At 46.9% G+C, this 23,128-nt stretch overlaps 1 protein-coding gene, 1 long non-coding RNA gene and 1 pseudogene across 3 annotated transcripts in view; 1 reads left to right on the plus strand and 2 right to left on the minus strand.

Annotated features, from left to right (window-relative positions):
• LOC149327470 (uncharacterized) overlaps window positions 1-23,128 on the plus strand; it is a 102,187-nt gene that overhangs the window by 35,705 nt on the left and 43,354 nt on the right. Inside the window, exon 3 of one of the 2 annotated variants that reach the window (XR_016285902.1) lies at window positions 8,994-11,188. The exons of the other annotated variant lie outside the window; for it this stretch is intronic. This is a non-coding gene — a long non-coding RNA (uncharacterized LOC149327470). Of the gene's footprint in view, window positions 1-8,993; window positions 11,189-23,128 lie in introns of those variants that run through there. 2 annotated transcript variants of the gene reach the window in all.
• LOC149327473 (uncharacterized) lies at window positions 4,111-8,919 on the minus strand. The gene is made up of 2 exons (XM_089562336.1): window positions 8,848-8,919; window positions 4,111-4,560 (listed from the first exon to the last, which is right to left on the minus strand). Exons 1-2 carry the CDS (start codon window positions 8,917-8,919, stop codon window positions 4,111-4,113), a joined length of 522 nt encoding a protein of 173 aa, XP_089418462.1.
• On the minus strand, window positions 11,977-17,909 carry LOC149327474 (uncharacterized; annotated as a pseudogene).

Consider the following 23,128-nt stretch of genomic DNA (forward strand, 5'->3'; position numbering starts at 1 on the left):
GTGACGCGCCATCGTGACACTCCCAGCGAATCATGAAGAACCTCTCCAAGCGCACACAGCAGCTTGACTAATCACTTCTCACATGAAAGTAATGCCCATTGAAGCCTTGGCGGTCCTTGAATGGAGCCCAGCAGGCCAAATCTAGGTGATGGTTGCAGACCATGCTCCAATTTTTGTCGCCAATGCTGATGATTATAAGTGCGATCTGTGACTGGTATGTCCCCAACTTGATCTGGAAACTTCAGGCAGTGCGAAAAAATGAGTATGACAAAGAAGCACGCAGATGACAGGACAAGCGCTTGTCCTGCCATCTCTGTTTCATCGTCTTTAGTTTTCTTTGTATGTTTTTGTTCTATATGCATTACTTCTTTGGCCCAAAGTGAATGCTTGTGTGCTTATTGTTGTGAACTTGTAGACATACCGACTTGGGCACAAATTTTGGGTCCAATAGGGTCCCATCAGACAATGCTTTGTGGTGTAGCTACATAAGTACCACAAAAGTAAACTGCGGGAAGCAAAACAACGGTGCATATACGATGCACGTACTGCGCAGCTGATTTCGAATCTTGCGTATTTTAAATGTGTAGAGTAAGCCTTAATAGCAATCACCTTCTCCTACTGCATATTGGACACTGCCTTCATGGTGTTAGTAGGTCATTATTTTTTTTAATTATTTTAAAATCTTCTTAATGCGCCATTTGTGGTACGTGGTGTTTTTCTGAAGAAATGAATTGGCACTCGTTGTCCTTGACAGACTTTTCACTACAGAAAAGTGGCAATTGGGTCTAGTTGGTTCATTAGGTAGAGGCAGAGCAGTGCAAAGAACACGGACGACTGAAGGAAGACAAACGCACGCGCTGACTGTGACTCATCAGTTCGTCTCTTGTACAGCCAGCGCATTTCTCTTTCTTCAGTCATCCTTGTTCTTTGCGTTGCTTTGCCCCCTTCCTGACTTTCCACTTCTCCCGACAGATGAGTAGCACAATTCCTCTCTTGCAAAAATTCTTACCGAGCAGTTGTTGAAATCCTATTGAGAAACTGTTGTGGTCTGCATTGAGACTGACATCTGTTGGAAATTGACCCATGTGGTCGCGTTGAAATTCTATGAATTCCAAGGGCTAGTGTTGAGTTGAAATATTGTGGCATTACCATTGGTACTGTCTTGTGCATTCTCGACCAATGGTACTGAAATGCCTTTGGAATGTTGTTTAAATGCCGCTGTCCTGAAATTTAGTTTTTCACACTCCAGGGATATCCAGCATCAACGTCTAATCATGAAAACTCTCAGAAGTGAAACATTGACGACTGAAGCTCAGAAACTTGATGAAAACCGAATCTGCAATAAAGTGATAGTGAACAAAAAAATTTGCCGCTAAGATTTCTGATCGCCAAGAAACGATAGCTGTGGCACTGAGAGTGGCCGGAACAGCACTAAACTAAAACAGAAATGAGCAGAAAGCAATTGTTTTAATTAATTTAATGAACCGCAGCACCTAGCAATCGCCCGTGGTGGCTGTGGCGTCAACCTTACGTATCACAAGCTAAATATGTATCGCCAGCACGAAAATGACCGTATTTAATGTGCTTTTCCTTGGTTCTACAGTCCATTTCGTTCGGCTTCTTAGTCCGTGCTTCAAGATTCTCTGCCTGCTTCTCGTGGTTTTATACCTCGGGTGATTAGTTGCCTGATTTGGTCAGAATTAACGAAAGTGCAGCGATGGTGAACCAAAAAGAGCAACATTTCACAGAAGGTACATGTAACGCCATCTCATGCCCGCCAGAGGAACGAGTGGGCAGGAATTCTTAACTGCACACTGCCAAGCCAGCTTGCCTACGGCGCTACTGAAGGTAGGCTTGACGTCATGCCCGCCAGCTCGCAGGCAGTGAGTCACTGGATACTAGGCAGGCGTGCTGAGTGCAGCATGGCAGCCGCTCACAACATGTCAAAATAAAACTATCATGTCAAGAATATCCAGAATAATGACTGTACACTTTGGTAATTGTATCTTCAATGAGACTGGACACCAACAGTCCTGGATCACTGTCTACAGTTTCCATCTTGGATTCGGGGTTTGGGGATCTTAACAATGCATCAGCCACAGTCAGCTGTTTCCCCGGTACATACACAAGTTTAGTGCTGTAGCACTGTAGCCGGAGCAAAAGTCTTTGCCGTCTTGGTGGCATTTTTGTTAGGTCCTGTGTCTGCAGTCTAATACCCCTGCTACTTGCCACTTGCAATGGCCGTTAACGCAAACGGCAGTTGAACGCCGTAACGGCTGTGGGAACGGAACGGTGGTGGCTGCGCTCACACGGCACTTTCCATGTTCGGTCGGTTCACTTCCGTCTCGGGGATTTATCATGTGACACTTGAGCTTTTTACCTCGCCAACTCAAAAAAATTTTGTTTCTCTAATTATTTTCTGCGCTACATGCTGTACAGTGTGTTTTTCTAACTATTTGCAGGAGTTGTTTGCAAAGCAAGCGGAGAAGCTTATTTAGCCGATCCAATCCGATCCATGGCGTTGCAAAATGGCTGCGTTTGTTGTGGTACTGTGGCTAGTTGTGCTTATTGTGGTTTGAATGTGGTGGAGCATACCATTTCACTTTCCATCACTTGTACTAACCGCAGCAGCACTGTGCATTTCCTTTTTTCTTTCATATCACGAGTGACCGTCTACGCGATTCACCATGTGCTGTGTTGAACGTGGTGTGACTTCGCGACGCGAACGCGAGAAGAGCCATGGAATGGCGCTTAGCCGGCCGCTTCACCGGGTGGACCGTGATCGTCCACCCGATTTGCTTCTCCTGGTTGCGCACTACGAGGCCTTGTTGTCAGCAAAAAGGGCTGAACTGCAAGCTGTGCGCGTTCAGAAAGCTTCTGTCAAGAAGAAGCGGAAGGCGGCAGAGAGGCGGTGTCGCAGCCTCGCTGCACTCGCTGTGGCGATGTCTGCCAGGCAAAGGAGTGTGTGAACGCTTTCCAGACCACCGTATTGGTACAACACCACCGTGCCGACGTTGTCGGATGAAAACTTAAAGGCCAACTTTCGCGTGACCCGTTGCACATTTGCATACATCGTGAGCTCGTGTCCCTCACTAACACGGGAGGATACGAACATGCATACCCCTACACCAGCGCGTCGCCCTCTCACTGTACAGACTCGCCACATCGGCAGAGGAAAGGACTATGGCGCATCTTTTCGGCGTGAGTCGGCCATCCGTGAACCTCATCTTCCGCGAGTTTTGTGACGTTGTCGTAGATATTCTCGAGCCCCAGGTTGTGCGGTTTCCATCCCTGAACAATGTTAGAGACCACGTGCGACAGTTCGAAGCCTGCACAGGCTTTCCGCAGGGCTTTGGCGCGCTGGACAGTTGCCATATAAAAGTCTCGCCACCCAAAGAAAACACGCAGGACTACTACAACTACAAGGGCTGGTATAGCATAATTTTGCTTGCTGTTGTAGACCACAACTACAAGTACATGTTTGTTAATGTAGGGTCTCCAGGGCGCAATCATGACGCAGCAGTGTACAGAGGCTCGATACTACCGGACGTAGTAGGAAGTGATCTCTTCACTCTACCAACCCAAATTATTGACGAGATGCCAATAGGAGCGGTCCTCCTCTGTGACCAGGCCTTTCCTTTGCAGCGTCACTTGATGAAGCCTTTCCCTAACATGAGTGCAAGCAACCCTACAGTGCAAACGTTCAATTACACTCTCTCAAAAGCGAGGCGTGTTGTTGAGAATGCCTTTGGGAGATTGAAGGCTAGATTCAGGGTCTTGAAGATGATTGAGTGTCATATTGAAAATGTCAACAGCATTGTGCGAGCTTGTTGCATCCTCCACAATGTATGCGAACACATGCGTGATCAGTGTGACACACAGTGGAGTGCTGAAGCAGCAGCCGGGGAGCTTCCGCATCCTGCTTGTGTGAGCAACGCAGTGAGCTCGTCAGTTGAAAGTGTCCGACGTGCTTTGGCCAAGCACATTTGTTCATTGAAGCCATGACTACTTTGAAAAGCTTTGTTTTATGCATTCAATTGTGAACAATGAACAGAACGTGAAAGACTGGGCTTTGTGGCAATTTTTGGAGCACGTGTGCTCACTGGTCTTTTATTCACCGTTCTCTGGGCAGTCAGGCTGACGCTCCTGCCGGCCTTCAAAGTACTGGCGAATAACGCTCACCATTTCGTGGTGAATGTCATTCGCCTCCTCCTGGAGACTGACCATCTTTTTGGCCAACTTATATTCTTTTTTGGCGATCTTTCTGGCATGGTTTTCTTGCCTTTCCAGCAGCAGCACAACCTTCTCCATTGATGATGTCGGCTGTCGCCTTTTCCGTGTGTGGCCTTGCTCGGCTGAGGCAGCAGATGGTGAAGCCTGGCTCGTCGATGCCTCGTTGGTCGAGGCCAGACTGGTCAACGCCTCGTTGGTCGAGAGACTGGTCGACGCCTCGTTGGTTGAGGCCTCGACATTTGTGATGTCTAGGCTGCTCGGCGCTTCTGAGGGTGGTTGTGAGGCAATAATCTCAGCACCCTCTGGCAGCCGTTCCACCATGTCCAGCTTAAGAAAAGAAGAAGAACGGAAGGTTACCGAATGTTGCTTCTAAGTGATTATTACTGCGTTGCATGATGAGTGGAAGTGGTACACATAACGTGCAGAAACATTTCAATATACCAGAATTTTATGCAATAGCTGTCGTTTTCTCTAAAAGAGTTTTGGTACACCCTAAAGCACACAGCCTACCCTGGCACCCTTTTGTAACATAACCATCCTTACCTATCTCACCCTATTTTTTAACTCCAAGAAAAGTAATAAGTATTGTGCCATCCAGTATGTCGGAAATGTTAGGCAATGATTTCGATGCTACATAGACTGTGACGCTTATTAAAGTTATCTGTGCATTTTTAGTACTCTTGAACACAACAATGCCTTATGCTCATGTCATGTGTTTCAGTAACATGAAATTCTCTGAACTTTGCTGCCACCCTTTTCCGGCGACAGACTTGGCCAGCAAAAAAACAATTTCAGTTTGTCAGTCCATTTCAAGTGTTTGCATACAACCAAATAAACAAATGTTGCACCTGAAAGCTTTCCTATACCAGGCTTCTATCATTCAGAGGAAGGCTTTCAAGGAAGGTGTGAAGCCGCTTGTAAAATGGGCACTGAGTTGCAGCCGACCCAGTGCCAGCAGTGCTTGCCTTTCTGAAATAAAAACAAAGTACAGCTAAGAGTCACTTCTTTATGTCGTAAGAGATGAACATGAATTTTTTTTCTGCATAAGTACAAACTGCCAAGAACAGTTAACCTCCTTGTGCTGTAGTTAAAGGGGTCGTGAAACGTTTTCCGAAAATTTTGAACGACGTGTGTATTTGGAATTCTGACCCTTCATTCTATAGTATACTTTGGTTCGTTTCATCGTCTGGGTTGATTGAATAGCGAAAAAAACTAAATTTCGGTTTCCCAGCGCGCGTCCCCCTCAACTCACCGAAAACGTCATTTTAAGAAGCCAATCAGAGGCTTCTGTCGTCAACACAACATGGCGGCTTAGCGAGGCTTGTTTAGCCATAGTTGACCGAGGTTACAGCACGCATATTGACTCGAATGTGGCACCGTTGTCTGCTCAGAATGGAGTCTGCTAGCTCTCAAGCTGACACATGTGCGAAAACTTGGACGGCGCGCCGCACCAGTCGCCGCTTGCGAACTGCCGCCTACAGCAAGCAAGGACACGGAGCGGCAAGCATCTTTGTGCCACTTGACCCATGCCCGGCCCACATCTGGTGTAACGCTTTGCCACCGCACACCAGCGCCTGCGCGCTGCTTGGCTACTGAAGTTCGCACCAGAAAAGACAAAATAGCGATGTTATCAGAAAGACTGCCGGCTGTACTCGGGCGGCCACAAAGCATGCCTGCCCACGTATCGCGCTTTCGGCAACGGCGCTGGACGCGGGCGCGCCGGGCGACGAACTGCACTGCTCTCTGGCTGCCCTGGTCGTCGCTAGGCCTTTTTCGCATCGAAACCGCGGTGGACAGCGCTTCGGAAGTAGCCTGGGTTATAATAAAATGCCTGCTTTTGGCATCGCTTTACTGTCAACAGCATCGTCTCACAACAAAACATATGGTCATTGTAGCGGTGCGCTCGGCAGCGGAGCTATATAGCGGACGCCAGGCGCGCAAGCCGGACCACAACGGCTGCGGGCGGCGGCAGCTGAGCGGCGGTTGTGGCCGGAAATTTGCTCGTATTACAGTTGCTGCTTCTGCCAGCAACTCGGCATTGTACAACAATCCTCAAAAATGATCTATTTTCCACACTTCTTGCTCCCAAAGTTTATTATTTACATGAAGAAAAATATTTAGCTCATTTTTATGACGCCAGCGGACGGGATCCAGGTTTGCCGGCCGGCCTGCAGCCTCGCTGTATTTCACATTCGCACCGGAAAAGACAAAACAGCGCCATGCTATCAGAAAGGCTGCCTGTTACATTCGAGCAGTGGCAGCATGCCGAGCTTTCGGCAACGACGCCGCCTGCGGACGCGCCGGGCGATGAAGCTGCGATCCAGGCTTGCTGGCGGCCCTGGTCGTCTCAAAGCCTACCTGGTTTTGCATCGATACTATCGATACCGCAGCTGAGGGAGCTTCGGAACTGGTCAGCGCTGTAAAAGGTACTACTCTCGTCACCCCTTTAACTGTGAACCTGTCCCATAATAAAATAAAGATATGCTCGATTTCCGCGACGCCAGCGGAGCTAGCAAATGCCAGCTATGCGAGCGGCGACCAGGCAGTAAATAAAGCGGTCATTGGATGAAATTTGCTTGTATCGCCGAATTGAATACTGCCAGCAACTCGGCATCAGCCAACGATCCTCAAAAATGATTCATTTTTGGCATTCATCTATTCTAGTGCTTGTTATGAGTGTGAAAAAATAATACTAGCGTGTTTTTCTGACGCCGGCGGCGGGCATCCAGGCTGACAGGCCGGCCCCGAGAAAAAATGTTGCCGAGAAACGCGTCCCCACGTCATTATGACGCTGGCCCTCTGCGCGCTCGCATTCTGCCCCTTGTCAGTGCGACGCGCCGCGTGCGGCCTGTCATTGACATCGGTTGGGCGCAGGCGGCGAGCTGCTGTCAGTCGTTGTTACGCCGCTCGCAACGGCACGTCGCGCGCCCGGCAAGTAGCAGTCATGCCGAGAGACCGCGACACCTCTGCCTGCGGGAGCCCCGACCGTGAACCTCCGAACCCGGTCGTGGACTCGAGTCTTCATCTCTATCGCAAGGGGTGGGTTGACTCGCAGCCCCATCTGCAAATTATGCCTAACTCTCTTCACGCTTCTGGAATATATTTTTCTGCAGCAAAGAACAGAAGCGCGGAGCCGATGCGCGCCGCGATAGCTGACTCGTTCGTATCGAGTTCATGTAAAGAGAGTCGTCGAGATGGGCTGGCCTTGCTCAGCTCGATTCTCTGACTCAAACCACCGCTGTCAAGGAACACCACCTAGATAGGCTCACGTAAGCAAGGCTATGTCGAGCCGCTGATACTGAAGCCGAGGAGGATGGAGAAGCAGAACCGAAACCGAAACTGGTCCCAGGTCAGTGATTGATGTATGACCACGCGCTGCAGTATAACAGAGTGCAATTACGCGTGCAAATAATTGGAAAACCTTTTTTCACTTTCTGAATTTCACATAAAGCTATTATTTTAGGGCAAACAAAAGTTTAAGATATCTCTACGTTTCTGAAGATCTTAAAGTGACGTAGTCGAGTAGTGCGTGTGCCAGCCGACGGCGGCGCATGGTCGTTTCATGAGCTCAAAAAGGCAGCGATTTCGAACGGGCTTTATTAAATGCAAACTCAATATTGAGTCGAAATATTTCGGAATTAGCATGTCTAATGTTTATGGAAGCAGTAAAAATTAAAATCGGGCAGCTTCATTTTCTTTTCACAACCCCTTTAAAACAGCAGGCAAAGAGGTAAACAACAAGGAGAACGCTGTTGAATTACGATGCGAGCTCAATAGGCTTTGATCAAAATCAGCTGATTGTCAAGATACAAGTTATTAGCCTATAGACAATGTCAAGACATAAGTTTGGGAGAATGTAGAACGTGTTGTTGGGCTAGTTGGTCCAATACTTCAGACATGGCAGTTGCACGAAACACACACACACAAGACAGGTTACGGGACGAGCGCAAACTTACAACTGATTTTATTCAAAGGACACAGCACGTATTTAAAGGAAAAAGGAGAAAAGAATGCACTTAGAGCATGAGCAGCGCAAGGATACATCATGTGGCAATCAGTGACACACCAAGGCCTGAATTTAGATCATCTTATCGAGAAAGGCTACCTCATTATTGAATAGTACAATCGAAGAATCACTTATACATGCATCTCCTCTTTTCTTTATGAAGTAAGCTTCCATAACTTTTCTCGTGCGATTGAATTGCGACTCTTGCCCGGAACTCTAATCTCATCAAGCCGTGGCCGACAGTCACTCCAGGACAGGCAGTGCTTTGCCAGATTAGATCCCTCCCCGTTGTTAGCGATAACCTATGTTCCCGTGCACGATCGTTCAAGCAGCGTCTAGTCTGGCCTACGTACGTTTTTCTTTCTGATCGAACAGACTTCTCGGTGCAAATACGTTCTGTCAGGCTGCGCTGGCCATGCCTAGATTACGGCAAACGGCTACATATTATAACCAATTGTACTACGCTAACATGTGATCGCTATTCCTGCATTGCTGCATGAACATTACAATGAGCCTGAAGCATCGAGAAAGTCACCAGATTTCATTGAACATGCCTGACAAGGCGCTATGTCGGCTGAAAAATCACTAATAAATTCATAGTAACTTACTTGTGAGCCTGGGCCAAGTTCTCCACTTTGTGCTTTATTTGCTTGACAGTCACGCACACAGCGTGCCCACATTCTTCGCTTGCGAGCTGATTGAAGAGTGCCGTCATTCTTAAGTACACGGGCGCGTTGTGTTTTTGCGCTCGCAGTTCGGCCAGGTGGTCCTGCCACAAGTTGATCAGTAAATGCGTCAGTGACGCTGTCCACGCAAAGCGTTTTTGCGCCGGCGCGCTTGCCTGCAGCGGGGACGCGTTGCTGCTGGGGTCTGCCATCTTGCCTACTTCCCGACGAAACGGACGGAAACGGCGACGGAACAGAGACCGGTGAGCTCCGTTGATGTCAATCGCCGTTGGATTTCCAACGGCGCTGGCGCTGCCGTGTAACTCCGCCTAACGGCCGTTCGGCCAACTGCCGTTTTCCTTAACGGCCGTTAAAGTGCCCGTGTAACAGGGGTATAACAAGAGGTTTCCACTGTTACAGAGCGGCAGAAAGTGTAATAGTGGAACTGCTCGCATGCGAACACCGCAGCTAAAAGTTCTTTCTCTATTTGTGCATAACATTGTTGGGGAGGCATAAGGGCTGCAGAAGCACATGCGATTGGTCTGCCTTCCTGCACGAGAACTGATCCCAGGCCATATGAGCTGGCATCTGTTGAAATTGTGATCGGCTTGGATGAGCCAAATAATGCAACACAGGTGTTGTGAGCTTCTGTTTGATGAGCTTGAAAGTCTGTGTGCTGGCTTGTCCAGTACCTTGCTGAGCAACCAGATTCTCGCGGCTTTGCACTTCAATCCTCAAAAAGTCAAGTAACTTCGAAAATAAAGACTGGGTACCTTTTGTAGCTGTTTCGGTTGGTTGCCCCGGTACGTCGTCGCTCCGCAGCGCAGATCCAGTTCGTTCAGTGTTCTGTGTTGACGTTTCGAAGGTATCCTCCCTCGCCACGGCTCGGTGAAACTCGAGCAATATTTCTTTCGGCAGGGCGCGCTGTACCATGGAGTAGAGGAGCGTGCCTTAGGTCTCCTGTTTCTGGCCGAGCGCCTCCAGCCCGCAGAGGCGAGAGACGAGGGCATCGTACAACCGTCGGAGGGACCGTATGTCTTCGACGTTTCGCACAGCTTCAAGGTCCAAGAGCTTTTGCATGTGCGCTTGCACGATGGCGTCCTCACCGCCGAAGTGTTTTTTCAGCAGCAAGATGGCGTCGCCATAGCACTGCGATGGGGGGGGGGAAGGCCCTTGATCGTTCTTGCTGCTTCGCCAGTCACAACTGATTTTAAGTACCTGAACTTGTCCAAGGTCGTTAGCCGATCGTTCTTGTGAATAATTTGCTCGTACTGTTCCCAAAATTCTTACCAGGACACATCTTTGGCGTCAAATTTTACGAGCTCTAATTTTGGAAGCTTCACCGGGCAGGTCGTGGCTGCCGCGCCTGCATTGTTGCTTGGTGATGGCTCTTCTTTCGGCTACCTCTTTCCTTGAATTTCTTGTATCTCCGCTTGGAGCTTCGCAATGTATGTAATGATCTTGTCGTCATACTCGATGGTTTCTATATAGTCCTGCTCCGCTTCTTCCGCTGGCACTAGCGTCTCGACAGCGGCGTTAGCTTCGTTTAGACGGGTCTGCAGAGAGCTAATTCTTGCCAAAAAGACACTGAGTTCCTTTTCGTTGCCCGTGCAGCTTTTCATGCAGGATTCAATTTCCCCAGTGAGTCGAGTCACCTGTGATTGGACAGCTGATCTCTTCGCTTTTTGTCTGTCCATGTCGCTGCACTCGTTAGCACTGGGCGGCGGCTTTGCAGTAGAAATGGGCTTTTTCTTCGTTATTCATCGACGTCGCATCCAGGTGGTCGTCTTCGTTAGGTCTCGGGGAATATCCCGGGTTTCAGCACCAGTTTATATTATGTCGTGTTCGTTAAAATTAGACAACTTCGTTCAGCGAGTACAAACGACATCCGTTTATTTCAGGCTACATGACACGACTGCCGCCCCAAGGGGCGCTCCTTGGTTTCTCTTTCCCAGCTTGCTTGGCTTGTCTTGCCTTCTGACTTGGGACGGTCTTGTTTCGGTTTCGCAACAGGGATAGCCCATCTAGGGAGAGCTGGTGACACCCGGATATTTAATGCCTGAAAGTCCTAACTTCAGTTTTGATTTGTTAAGCTTCAGGTTGTTTTGTATAGCTCTGTGAGGTAGGCCAGGAAAGACAGCAACTGGTCCTCAGCAACAGATCCAGTCCGCAAGGCTATGGCGGCAAACCGGGACGTCATAATTTCTATGAAGTCTCGAATCATTCTGCAGTACAAATGTATGATAAAAACATATTTGAAATACCGAAGATAATAGACACTTTTAGTTGCTGCGTACGTAGCGACATTGCGTACGCAACGCTCACTACGCTCCGTACGCTGTAAAGGACACCCCCGTCACACTTATAGTTAGCCGTACCGCCGCAGAGCAGTCGCATAGCGCGTTGTGTTGTGTCGCCATCGAGTGACAAACACTGAAAGCACTGTAGCGCTCGGCTGAACATTTTTCAGTTTCTGACAATATGAATAGTATATTACTGTTTTTAATGGAGGAAAAAATGTATAATGTTTAATGAAGTGCAAAAGTAGGCACATGACTAAAAAAAATTATTCGACAGGTGCGGTTGCTATATGATAAACGTACACAATGTCAGTTAGGCTTAAAAGGTAAAAAATCGCCTCATTATCTGAAAAACAAGGGGCATTTGTCCCTAATATTTTGGCGTGTGGGTGAGAGTAGACAAAATAAAAATTAACAGCACAGTTTAGAGCGAGCCATCGTGTTGAAGAAAGCAGCGGTGAAGTGAAATCGGTCCGAAGCGGGCGAGATCGTCGCCGCCATGTTCTCTACGCAGCACGTAGCGTCCCGCGCTGCGTACGCTACGCTATGCTTTCCAGCGGGCGGGCGTCTGCAACGCGCGGCTAAATACGTTGCGTTCTGCGCATGCGCATTCGTTACCCGCGGTGTCGTTGCGTACGCAAGCTCACTGCGTACGTCCTACTAAAAGTGTCTAATAATTTGTTTTTACACTAAACAGCACTGTATTCTTTTTCATTTCAGTCAACCAAAAATGGCTTTCATGCTTAGACAACAAGTTCATTGAGAAAAGGACTTACCCAAAAAATGTGAGCACTGGGTCTAGGCTTCCCCAGCTTGCTTCAAGCTCGGTCTTGCAAAGGCGGAGGACAGTGTCGCCAAACAGCTGAAATGCATAATTGACCCTCATTTTTTCAAAATTATTCGGGTTGACGTGGCAGCTTCTGATCCCAGGCATAGCTTGAAGAGGAACATTAGATCCATCGAGTTTCAGGGCTTCTCGCACAGGCTGAAGTGACACCTGTAATACACATAAAAGATAAATTTTTCATGAGAAATAGTTTGCACATGACTACACATATGGCCCAATGCTTCTTGCTCCGAGTCCTTAGGAAAAGAACAAAATGGAAAGCTGCTATTACCTCGCCTGCTAGGGTGTTGAAGCTCGACTTCAGGAGTCCATTCCTAAGGTATTTGTACCAGGTGAGGGAAGTCGGATACAAAATGGAGTGAGCGGCTGGGATCCACTGGATGCTACACCTTGTTCCTAGTGAAAGTTGGAGTTGCCCGAATACCCATGAGCGCCCACATTCTCCTGTTCCATGCAGCGCCATCGCTGGTAATAAAATCAACAAATGGGCCTGCTTGCTCAGCAAGGATTAGAGCCTCTGGCATGATTTTTGCTAGCAGGCTTCCTTTCACATTGCTGTGTGCAGCAAACACGGCAATAATTTGTGTCCAACTACCAACAAAAGGCACAAAGACAATTACCATTCCGTGGTCACACACTGCATGCTTGTCAGTGTCTGGGGTAAAAGCGCCCAAATCAACGAACTCTTCAATGTGGCCACCAGGTATCACAGAAAGGTTCTCTGAAAGTTTCATTTCGTCGGCCGAGAGTCCTCCGTGTTTCTTGAAGACATCCATTGAGCTCGTCTTCTCCTTTAGCACACTGAAAACCTTTCTGCTGAATCCAAGTCCTGACCTGTATTCCTTATACCCTGTTTCAAACATCAAGTGCAACGCTGTGAAGACTACGGAAGTAGTCCGCAAAAAAAAAAAAAATTAAAGAAAGGTGTATCACTCCGCGCTGTTCTGTGGCAGTGTGCTCTAACGCATCGCTCCGGAGAGTCGACAGGCAGTGGGGGTGCGTGGGTTCAAATCCCGCATGGTGAAACTTTTTTTTTGCACATTTTTTTTTCCATCGCAAGTTGCATTTCGCGTGACTTGAATGAGAAATCTCTGTTTTTGTTCAGAATCGCTCGAATATTATGCCGTGTTCTGAAATGAATTGCATGCATCTGTTCATTGGATGCATACCGTGTTAATGTGAGCTGCTTTTGGTCAGCAGTGGCGGTTTTCTTCCCAATTTCGCAGCATTTTCACTGTACTTTTTAGATGCAATCGAGAGATTTGTGTGAAAAAATGGCATTTCGTCGGGTTTAATTAGCACAGTGGTGAGTGCTCTGCCGTGGCCCGATTAACAAGTGGCCGTCTGCAACTTTCGATTTCGCCGTTGTCGAGGAACCCACTCCTTTGTGGGTCTCTCTTAAGGTACCTGGCATGTTTTATCAATTGTTCCGTGCAGCCGGTTAGTGGCGGATCCAGACTTCCCCAAAAGATTCTGGGACCGACTTTGGCAGTGTGCTGTAGAGTAGCCTAAAGGACTTGGCGAGAGCAATTATTTTTTACTAATCGCAAAGTTCAGAAGGAAGATGTCTGTTAATTTGGAAAGCTGGTTTATCATACAGGAGCGCAGAAAACATGTTCTAGACTTCATAATAGCCTATTTTCTGACTGTATATATGTAACGCTGTGCATATCTGCAATTCTTTTGTTTTTGTTAAGATTTTTTTTGTTTAAGCAAAGCGCGTTTTCCTTTCTCATTGATAAGAGAGCACTATAACTGGGCTATTATATGCTGCAAAAGAGCAGTATATTTAGACTGACGGGTCAAACTATTTCTACACACGCACTTATGGCCTGTTTTCCCATGTTCAGTGTTAAAATTAGAACATAGTCTTGATTCACTCAGTGAAAGAAAATGTTACTGCCTCAAGAGTTACAGATTTGTTGTCGAGCGTAAATGTATATGAAGGCAAAACAGAGGCAAGTCAGTTTGTCTCGATTTCCCTGGTCTCCTAGAAGAGCAGAAGCTGCTCAGGCAGGATTTTCATGCAGCCAGGCAAAAAGAGTTCCGAACTGTGGGAGCGTCGTGAAAGAATGCAGAAAAAGTCGTACAACGCTATGAAGAAATATATCGAAAGAGCAAACAATAAATGAGACATGACAATAAAGAATGTTGACCCCACAGTGTTTGCGAGAAATGGTTTATTCTGGAAACAGCCAGTGGCATGGATCACAGTGCATACAAATTAAAGGACACGTGCAGTGGTGGTACACCAACACACAATCAGTCAAGTGCTCCGAAATTGGAAAAAAAATGTGCAGGCCATCGAACAATGTCATTTCATACAACGAGAACCTGACCAATGTATGGACAGGGTTCAAAAAGCATTTCCAGTCCACAAAATCAAATTCCTGGGTCATGTGCTAATGTATACACGACTCGAAACTACCAAATTCAGACTGAACTGAGCAAGAACCAGCTTGAAATCATTTGCACCCCCCAAAAATTAAGGACAAAACATACAGTACTGGCTACCTCAACACTGGCACTGCAGCGTTGCATAACATGTCGAAACGTCCAGAGATTGACAGTAATGCAAGAAAACACCAAACCAGGACGCCTTTTCAGGACATGAAGATCAGACACTCATACATACCATTCCCAACTCCCATACACGAAATGAGGCCCGTTCCTTGGAGTGTGTGAATGCTCGAAATTTTTGGACAGCAAATTGAATAGATTCCTGTTCAATTAGTCAAACGAATCAAACAGTACATGTTCAAAATTATTTTGAACGAATAGAATTTGCTCTCAAACTTTCAGGTAATTTTTGAATAATTGACACGCTTGATTAAGTTCCACTGTATTTTTCTGCAATGAATCTTCCAAAAACTGCACGCATTGATGACGTGTACCACTATTCATATTCTAATTGGAAAAGTACTATTTGCACTCCCTTACAAATTTTACTTCTATACAGACACTATTAACACGACCATGTACCACCACCGTCACCACCATGTCCTTCTCATCCACCTCACCACCTGATACAATTTGATGCCAATGAGCATGTGCTTTTGCTCACATGCACACACAAGAGTGATCACAGCATGCGATGAGTCCTCTCTCTTTCCTCGGTAGACTAATCAACACGCACACCCACATGCACACATATTTTAATGTTTCCGCCCACACACGCACAAAGGTGATCACAGCGTGCCGATGATTCATCTCTCTTCTCAGTAGCATGTATATTACACATCCACTCAAAGTCAGAAAAGCTCCTCGATGCCACTTAAATCTTCATCACTGAAATGAGAGCTCGGCTCATCAGAAGAGGAGGTGCACGAGTCACAAATGCTGAAGACAAGCGGTTCAATTTAGGCATTAACAATCATATCGCGCTGCCATGCTTCAGCCTCAACTTGCTCCACATGAACACAACAGTTTTGGCAGTTTTCATGTCGCACAGACGCCAGTGCTTCCGGCAGGAGCTTTTTCACTTCAGCCAAAATGAAACACTTGTTGCGACTTGCAATGTATCCCTTCACCTGGCTCCAAACAAGTTCAATGGGATTGAACTCGCAGTGGTACGGTGGTAAACGAAGCAGTTCGTGGCCATGGGTAGCCGCCAAGGTGTCATGCGGTACGCAATGCTGGGTGTGTTTACCTTTTGAGGAAGCTCGAGCAGTTCTGCCCTCACCATGTCCTGTGACCACGGAACACCTTTCTTTGTGAGCCAAAGCTGAATGTCAGCTTTGTGCATAGACTTGGTAGGTGGTTTTTCGAGAGCCGCGCTATGATATGGAGCATTGCCCATGATGACAATGCTATTGGCTCGAATGTGTGGCAAAAACTTGTCACTGAACCACTTCTCAAAGTGTTTGCCGTCCATCTCAAAGTGGTGGTCAACGTGGTTTCCCTTTTTTGCTCTGAAGAAGTCAGCAGCGTCTTCCACGAATCCTGTTGCACTGCTCCCAGCACGTACAAGGATCAAACGGTCCCCTCTGCCTGAAGGCGCAGCCAATCCCGTTGTTAAACCTTTCAGGAAGGCATCCTGAGATGACTTCACAGTCTTGTCCTGCCAGACGTATTCTTTTGTGTGCCCTGCGTTGACCCATGTTTCATCTAGGCAGATGATGCACCTGTAAATGCAAAACAACAGAGTGCACGAGTTAATGCTTGTAAGTAAACAAACACACTGCAGCATGTAAGTAAGCAACGCACTGCAACAAACGCACTGCTGACCACTGTCTCACAAACAGCCGCTCAAGGATACTCGACGAAAAGAATTATGTCGGTTTTATTGCTCCCTTGTTTGGGCTTAAGTTTCGGGCCCAGGTGGCGTTTGGTAGTCAGTTTATATTCACTGTATGTTTGCATGGGGTACTTGACTAATTCGGCAACGTTTGAAATCTCTTCACTTGTGGCGACAGCGAACAAAAATTGCCAACGTACACAGCAGTAGCGGCAGTAACTCACAGCACCGGAGCAACGGGCAGTGTACGGTGGGTGTTCATTCGTTCCTACGGTGACGATGAGATGGCACTACCCATTGCAGTGCTACATTTTTAGCATTTTTATTGCTTTTGCTTGCCGCACCAATTGGGAATTAGCGACTAAATCGGACCCATGCAGGCACGCGCCCCATCCAAACGTAACGTAAAACTGGCCGTGAAACGTCACCTCTACGGAAAAGGTCGGCAACAGCAACGTGATTAAGACGATTTCTTCTAAATGTGTTATTCAGAAGCAACACTTACTGTTACAACTGCGAGGTTGCAAAGCTAACATCAAGCTCTATGTGAAGCCAGTCTAAACGTGCTGCGTAAGAAAATAAGCATGGAACGACTCGTACCTGCCCTGTCCTCAGAATTACTTGGTCGCCCGCAGGTACCTGTGACGTCAGGCAGTGATGTCACTTCACTCAATCAGCGCAAGGTTCCGTTTCTTTTTTTTTTTTTCAAATGTGAATCCGATGTCCTTCATCAACATTGTGGTTTGCTTGAAGTTCGGCAGGTAATTGTCCTCACTGACAGCCTTTAGCACACTGTCCAATGTTGGGACTTCCCTCTTCGCGTACATACTGTGCACTTTCAGACAAATGACATTTACTTTTAAGCTGTCATTCTTGACTGTTCGCGAGCTTGAAATCTTCAGGTCGCGAGGTCTTTTCTTCAGAGATGCCAAAGGCCCGCACAGATGCTCCGCCCTAATTTTGGCAACGGTACGGGGAGATACTACGGTGTCCTCGCTCACAGCACTCAGTACTTCCCGAACAGACTTCTCTGGAAAACAGATCCTGGTATGGGACTACACATTTGCAATTACTTGCTTGGCGTGCCTGGACAGCTTGGATGTACGGAACTTCGAGAAAATGCGTACAGGAGAGCTGGCTGCAGCCGCTGAGCTGGACGCCATTTTCTCAAAAGTGAAAGGGAGCCAGACGGAAAGAGTAAACACGGCGGCCAGCAGAGGCAGCGAAAACGTGAAATGGAAAAAGACGACAGACGCAAAATACAAAATCTCAGATCTCGATCGATTCGCTCGCAATAACAGCATTTTTTGTCACGCTGATGACAAATGTCTTATCCACGAAGCCTGCTGGCAAAGCATTTGTTATTTTCCGCTCACCACAAGCAACACACTATTTTCTGTCACGGATGCAGGCTGCGCAATAAAGAGCGCTAGCTTTGGCAGCGTTGCACCTGATGTATGAAACGGAGTATAGTGTAATTGCGTAGGGTGACTTTTGACGGTAGAACAAGGATCTGCTGCTTGCGCATATGTTGATACAACTCTGGTCCTTTCATTTTCATAATGATGCATTCAAGCATCCACTCCTTTGAGTAAACCATACCTTTCATGCTTTTACGCTTGCTGCTGTAAAAATGTGGTGGGCTGCTTGCTTTTGCTTAGGCTTTCTATTTTTGTTTTGAAAACTTCTTCAGTAATGCGACTGTTCTGGTCCTGCATTCTGAGAGTATGCTGCCCAGCGTGCACAGACGTGAGAGAAGGTGATTTGTTGCTGGGAAAACTTCAGCAAATTTCGAAGGTTTCTTTTCACTGGTTTCTGCATTTTTACTCGGAATCTTCTTGCCTTTAGCCCTTTCCTGAGGTAGTGACATGCCAGACAGGCAGTACCTGCAATTTAAAAGCATAGGATGTGAAAGATGCTACATACAAAATCTTAGCTCTATGTGCTCTTTGCTAAAATGTAGTTTCTGTGGTAATACAGGCCTTTGGTGGTATATTTAACAGCTACATTAGCTACAAAAACCCTAAAACCAAAAATATGATCATTATTACTCAAACAGCAAAAATGTATAATTTCGGGGCGGTAAGCTTCGGTTATGTACATTATTTTTACAACGATCTTCCTCGCTGATTAAAAGTACTTTCATTGCAACCTATCTTATATTGACAACAAAATCTAGCTTCTTACCTATGTCAGTAACAGTCCCTGTACAGGACTTGCTGAATACACTATCTTGTACGAGGAGCACAGAAGCCTTCAGCCGGTCTGTAAGGTGTACAGCGTAGTCGCTGGTGTACTGCTCTCGGTTCATCGCTCCTGTGCAAACAATGGCAATGGCTGTTTGTTGAAGTTCTCGACCTTCTACCATGGACTTGATTTCAACTTCTTTCACTTCTTTGCCATGAAAATAAAGGTGAGCGAAGACCCCTTTCCTGTCGTCTGCAGTAAACACCAGCAGCTTCTCATGCGCAACAAGAAATGGATCTCTGGTCACGGTAGTTGTAGCGCACACAACTCCATCAAAATCAGGCACATTGAGTCTTGTCCACCTGCTCGGAAGGCTGAGTTTGTCATCTTGCTGCCTCTTATCAGTGACTGTGACCTCATTCCTTTGGGTTTAGCTTGTTCCCCTTCTCTCTAGACTTCTTAGCTTTGCCACCTGTGCGTAGCTGTTCCTGTCTGAACCTGTCTGACTGACTTTCTTATCGCTGTCCATGCCAGTGCAAGCCTCATCCACGTGGCTGGTGCCAGAATGTCCGCCAGTGTGGCTTCCAATGGCGGTGTCAGCCATTTTTGACTCCACCTGACCAAGCTGTTCTTGAAGTTTGTGCTTCTCTGCCCTCTCTACCTGTAACTCTCTTTCTGGAGCATCCAGATGTAGCTCTAGTTTACTGTTCGCCTGTTCAGCCCTATCCAGGCGTGCACCTAATACACAACATTTGCATATAAAATCTGCACCTTCGGCCTCCTCCACCGATTCGAACCGCGCTTCTTTTAAATTCACCGACGCCTCACGCTCCTTACATTTAACCCTCAGTAGCTTAGCCATCTTAGCAGCACTCAGTTATTGCTACCACCATTTGGTAGGATATCTACAGGCTCCAAACAAAAAAAGACACATAAAAACACGTGCACAAATAAATGTCAAGCATTCAGCACAAAGGCTGCATCCTGTGCTCTGCAGCGCTTTACGGGCCACATACCCAGCAACGTAGTGCACGAGGCGGCTTGAACTCTTTTCAGCAATATAGTCCAAATGGTCTTCAGGAGGAAGAGAATTCAAAGCAGTTTTTGCCTCATCCAGCCTTCCTTCGTTAAGCAGCTTGTCCAGTGCATCAATAGGGTTTGCATGACTTTCAGTGGGCACCATTCCATGATGTCCAAGCAATGGAATTCATTACGTTGGGGTTGCAGTTTCCAGTTTTGGGGGGCTGTGCTAAGTTATAAAAAGCGAGTGAATTCACTGCGACAAGAAATTGTGCTAGGGTTGGATGGCCATTATTTCCATTAAATTGCCTCACAATTCCGAATAAATTTTCTAGCTTGTGTTGGCTAAGCTTGGATGGTAGCAGGTATTTAAAACTGCAACGTGAAGAAGGGTAGTGCACAAGATCAAGTGTCGACTGCAGTGTCACACGAAGTCCCTCTGCTGTACTGTCGCTGAGAAACCCGTTTTTTGAGCTGTGTGCATGCGATTCCCGTTCTGTCAAAAAATTGAGGAATTCCTGCAAAAACACGGCATTAGCAGAATCTGGTCTTAAAGCAGACTTCGAAATTCGTGCTGTCATGACCTTAATTAACCTCGACATCCGTGAGATGAATTCTTCAGTCTTTTGTGCTGAACAGCCATGTGCCTTCTCTACCTGCTGGCGGTAAAAGAATAGTCCTTTTAGTACTTCTTCACCAAACAGCTGAAGCGCTGGGGCAACTCGCATCTTCTCAAAGTTGTTCGGATGAAGATGTAGTTTAGTGACGTGAGGCATTACTTTCAAGGTTACATTCGCACTGTCGTGTTTCCATGCTTCATGTATGTAACCAGCATGCACACGACCATTCGGTGTGTTAAATCCAGCGCTTAGAAATGCATTTCGCACATTTTTCACTAAATGCGGAAAGTATGAAAAAAAGTGGAGATCATGACTGTTGTCCGCTGGGTGAAGGCATTTGCACCGGATGCTTGTGGCGGAACCTGCATTTCATGGAGAATAAGAGAATAGTTATAACAAAGACGGACTTTGATAAACATTCCGCTAAACAGGTGTAAAGTGCTGGCACACTTGTCAGTTCCAGTGCCATTTGACATGGCTTGCCTGTCAAATATCACAAGTTCCACAAAACAATGATGTGAATAAACATGTACAAAAAAATTATGCAACCGCTTACCTCTAATCCCGAACTTCCTTCACATGCTGCGGTTCCAGCTCGCCCCATCACAGGTCACTCCATCAACAAATAGGCCAGCCTTTTCATACAGTAGCGTTGCCTCAAGCACTATCTTTGTGAGCACTTCTGCCTTCACATTGCTTTTCGATACAAAAGTTCCCAAAATTGGCATCCATTTCCCTGAAACAAGATACAGAGGTCGCAATACTGAGAAATTAATTCAGGGAACGAATTTTGGTTATTCATTATTCCTAATTGTTCATTCCAGGCTAGAGTGAAAGAAAGTGCAGATTCTGGAAAAGTAATATTTTGGGCTAAAGTGTGGAGTGTTGAAGCCTTAAATTCAGTTACTCACCAGTAAAGGGTTGGAATGCAACCACCAAACCATGATCAGCGAGCTCTTCTGCAGAATTCTCTGTGTCGAATTGTCCTAAATCCACAAACCCTTCAATGGAGCCTGCACAGAATAGTGAATCATGCAGCATGCCAAAAATTATAATCACTACAACAAGGTAAGGCCACCAATAAGTCAGTATACTGTGCATCTTCATTTTTTATCGCGTCTCATCGTCAGTCAAACTAGTCAAACATTTGAAAAATATCAGAAGTGGGATATCATCCCTTAAGATTTTACATCGATCTGTTCAGACAGCTTCATTTCATCAAAAACTATAGTGCTGTGCCTGCTGAACTCGTCCATTGTCCTTGTTTTTTCATTGATTGTTGTAAAAACACTTGGATTGAAACCAAAGCCACTATTAAAGTGCTGTGTGGCTTTCCTGAGGCAGCTCCGGCCAGGCAAAGTCAGAATTTCATGCCTCCTCAAGTGTTCATACAGCTTAGGACTTCACATTCTCATTAGAATGCACTCGAGAAGCCATTCATTTTCACATTTCATGCCTTTCTTCGACTTCCTTTGTGCTGCAAGAAAGCATGCGCGAACGGCAGCTTGTTGCTTGCAAGGCAGGCCTTTAATTCTCTGAGAAAGGACTTCTTGAGGCAGCTGCTCGTTTTTTGCTTTCAGCTCGTCAAGATCCACATTTGCTTTGTGCAGTTTCACTTTCATTCGTCGCAGTGCCCGGCGCACGTTAGCAGTTTTGCTCCTGGCGGCCACCTTTCGACACCTTCTTCGAGACAGCTGGTTCTGTATTAATTTGCGCTGGTACTTGCAGTGAACACATGCAATGGCTGTACCGTCATTCACCACAAGCGTGCACCTCTTGGAAAAGAAATTCCCATTGAATGATGAGCAATTACCGGTAACTGGTTGCACGCCTGCACCAGAGCACAGATTCAGCTTACTGACGTGTTCGATTAGCGCCTCCGCATCTGCTGGCTTTGAAATATCTCGCTGAAACAACTTTTTCCCTCTTATATATGCTTCAGCCACAACAACAGACTCCCCGACTAACTGCATAGCCGACAGGTCAATTTTTATAAGCTTTTGCAAAGCCAATTTGCCTGTGTCTCCGGCAGCATCCAATGCACACTCAGCGTAATGAACGCACTTTTCGCAGCATGGCAAGGTGATTTTTGACCACATATCTGGTATTTTCAGGCTTGCATAATGTAAATACGCGTTTTTATCGGCGGAAACCGCATTGTTTGGCTCCTCAGGAATGTCGCAATCAGGCGTAGCTGTTGACAGATTTCCTTGTGTGCTTAAACGCCGCCTCCGTTTTGCTGCAGTAATAATAGTCTGCTCACAGATGTTCCTGTCCTTCCTGTTCTTCGGTAGCGACTTCGAAACATACTTTGGTGCATCTGGAAAGATGGTTGGAACAGCATCATCTGTAAGCAGCAGCCAGTCTCGAGGGATCTCCATGACTTCGCCGTTTATGGTTGTTTTAAACGTGCGCTGAACGAAAATTGGGTCGAAATGGTTCAGCACTCGATCTCCCCTCTTGATGTTCCGTGACCATATCTCGCGGCGATCAGGGTCAGTGGGTACACGAAAAGGGAGCGAGGTTCCTTGCACGACCAGTAACTACTGTTGCAGCCCGGCACAAAACATGTGGTGTCCCTTTTGTCTCTCGTCGTCTCTCTGTCATTGTGCACGCATTACTCGCTTAATCCAACCCTTAAGCACAGGCAGACGTCAACAATACACCAGGAAAACGCAACACACGGCGATGCAACGCGCACAACAACAAAACACAAATTCTTCTCGGCCAGCACGTGAAACGACTGTGCGCTCGAGCAGTGCTTCCACCAATCCTTGGCACTCCTCTTACTAGCAGCGCCCCCTGGCCGCCTGGTGCGCCTGTCGTCGCTGCGACGGCCTTGCCTCCTCCATTGCTTCTCAACCCGGACGACACTCTGCCCAAGGTTCTAGAGCACTGTACTTTGGTCGTCGTTGACAGCCCAGGGTTTGTTGACTGGAAGCTCGCAGTGTCCAATAGCGGCGGCATTGCACTGTCCCCAGTTAATATCTTCTTTCAGGTTTCAAGGCGGTCA

This window comes from Amblyomma mixtum, chromosome 10 (genome assembly GCF_055824585.1).
Source record: "Amblyomma mixtum isolate Tamu chromosome 10, ASM5582458v1, whole genome shotgun sequence".
Lineage (NCBI taxonomy): Eukaryota > Metazoa > Arthropoda > Arachnida > Ixodida > Ixodidae > Amblyomma > Amblyomma mixtum.

Bases quoted from the DNA above. Each gene is read 5' to 3' on its own strand.
- LOC149327473 (XM_089562336.1), bottom strand. From the start codon at position 8,919: ATGTGGGCACGCTGTGTGCGTGACTGTCAAGCAAATAAAGCACAAAGT. The intron at 4,561-8,847 runs GTAAGTTACTAT...TCTTTTCTTAAG, and splicing joins AACTTGGCCCAGGCTCACAA to CTGGACATGGTGGAACGGCT.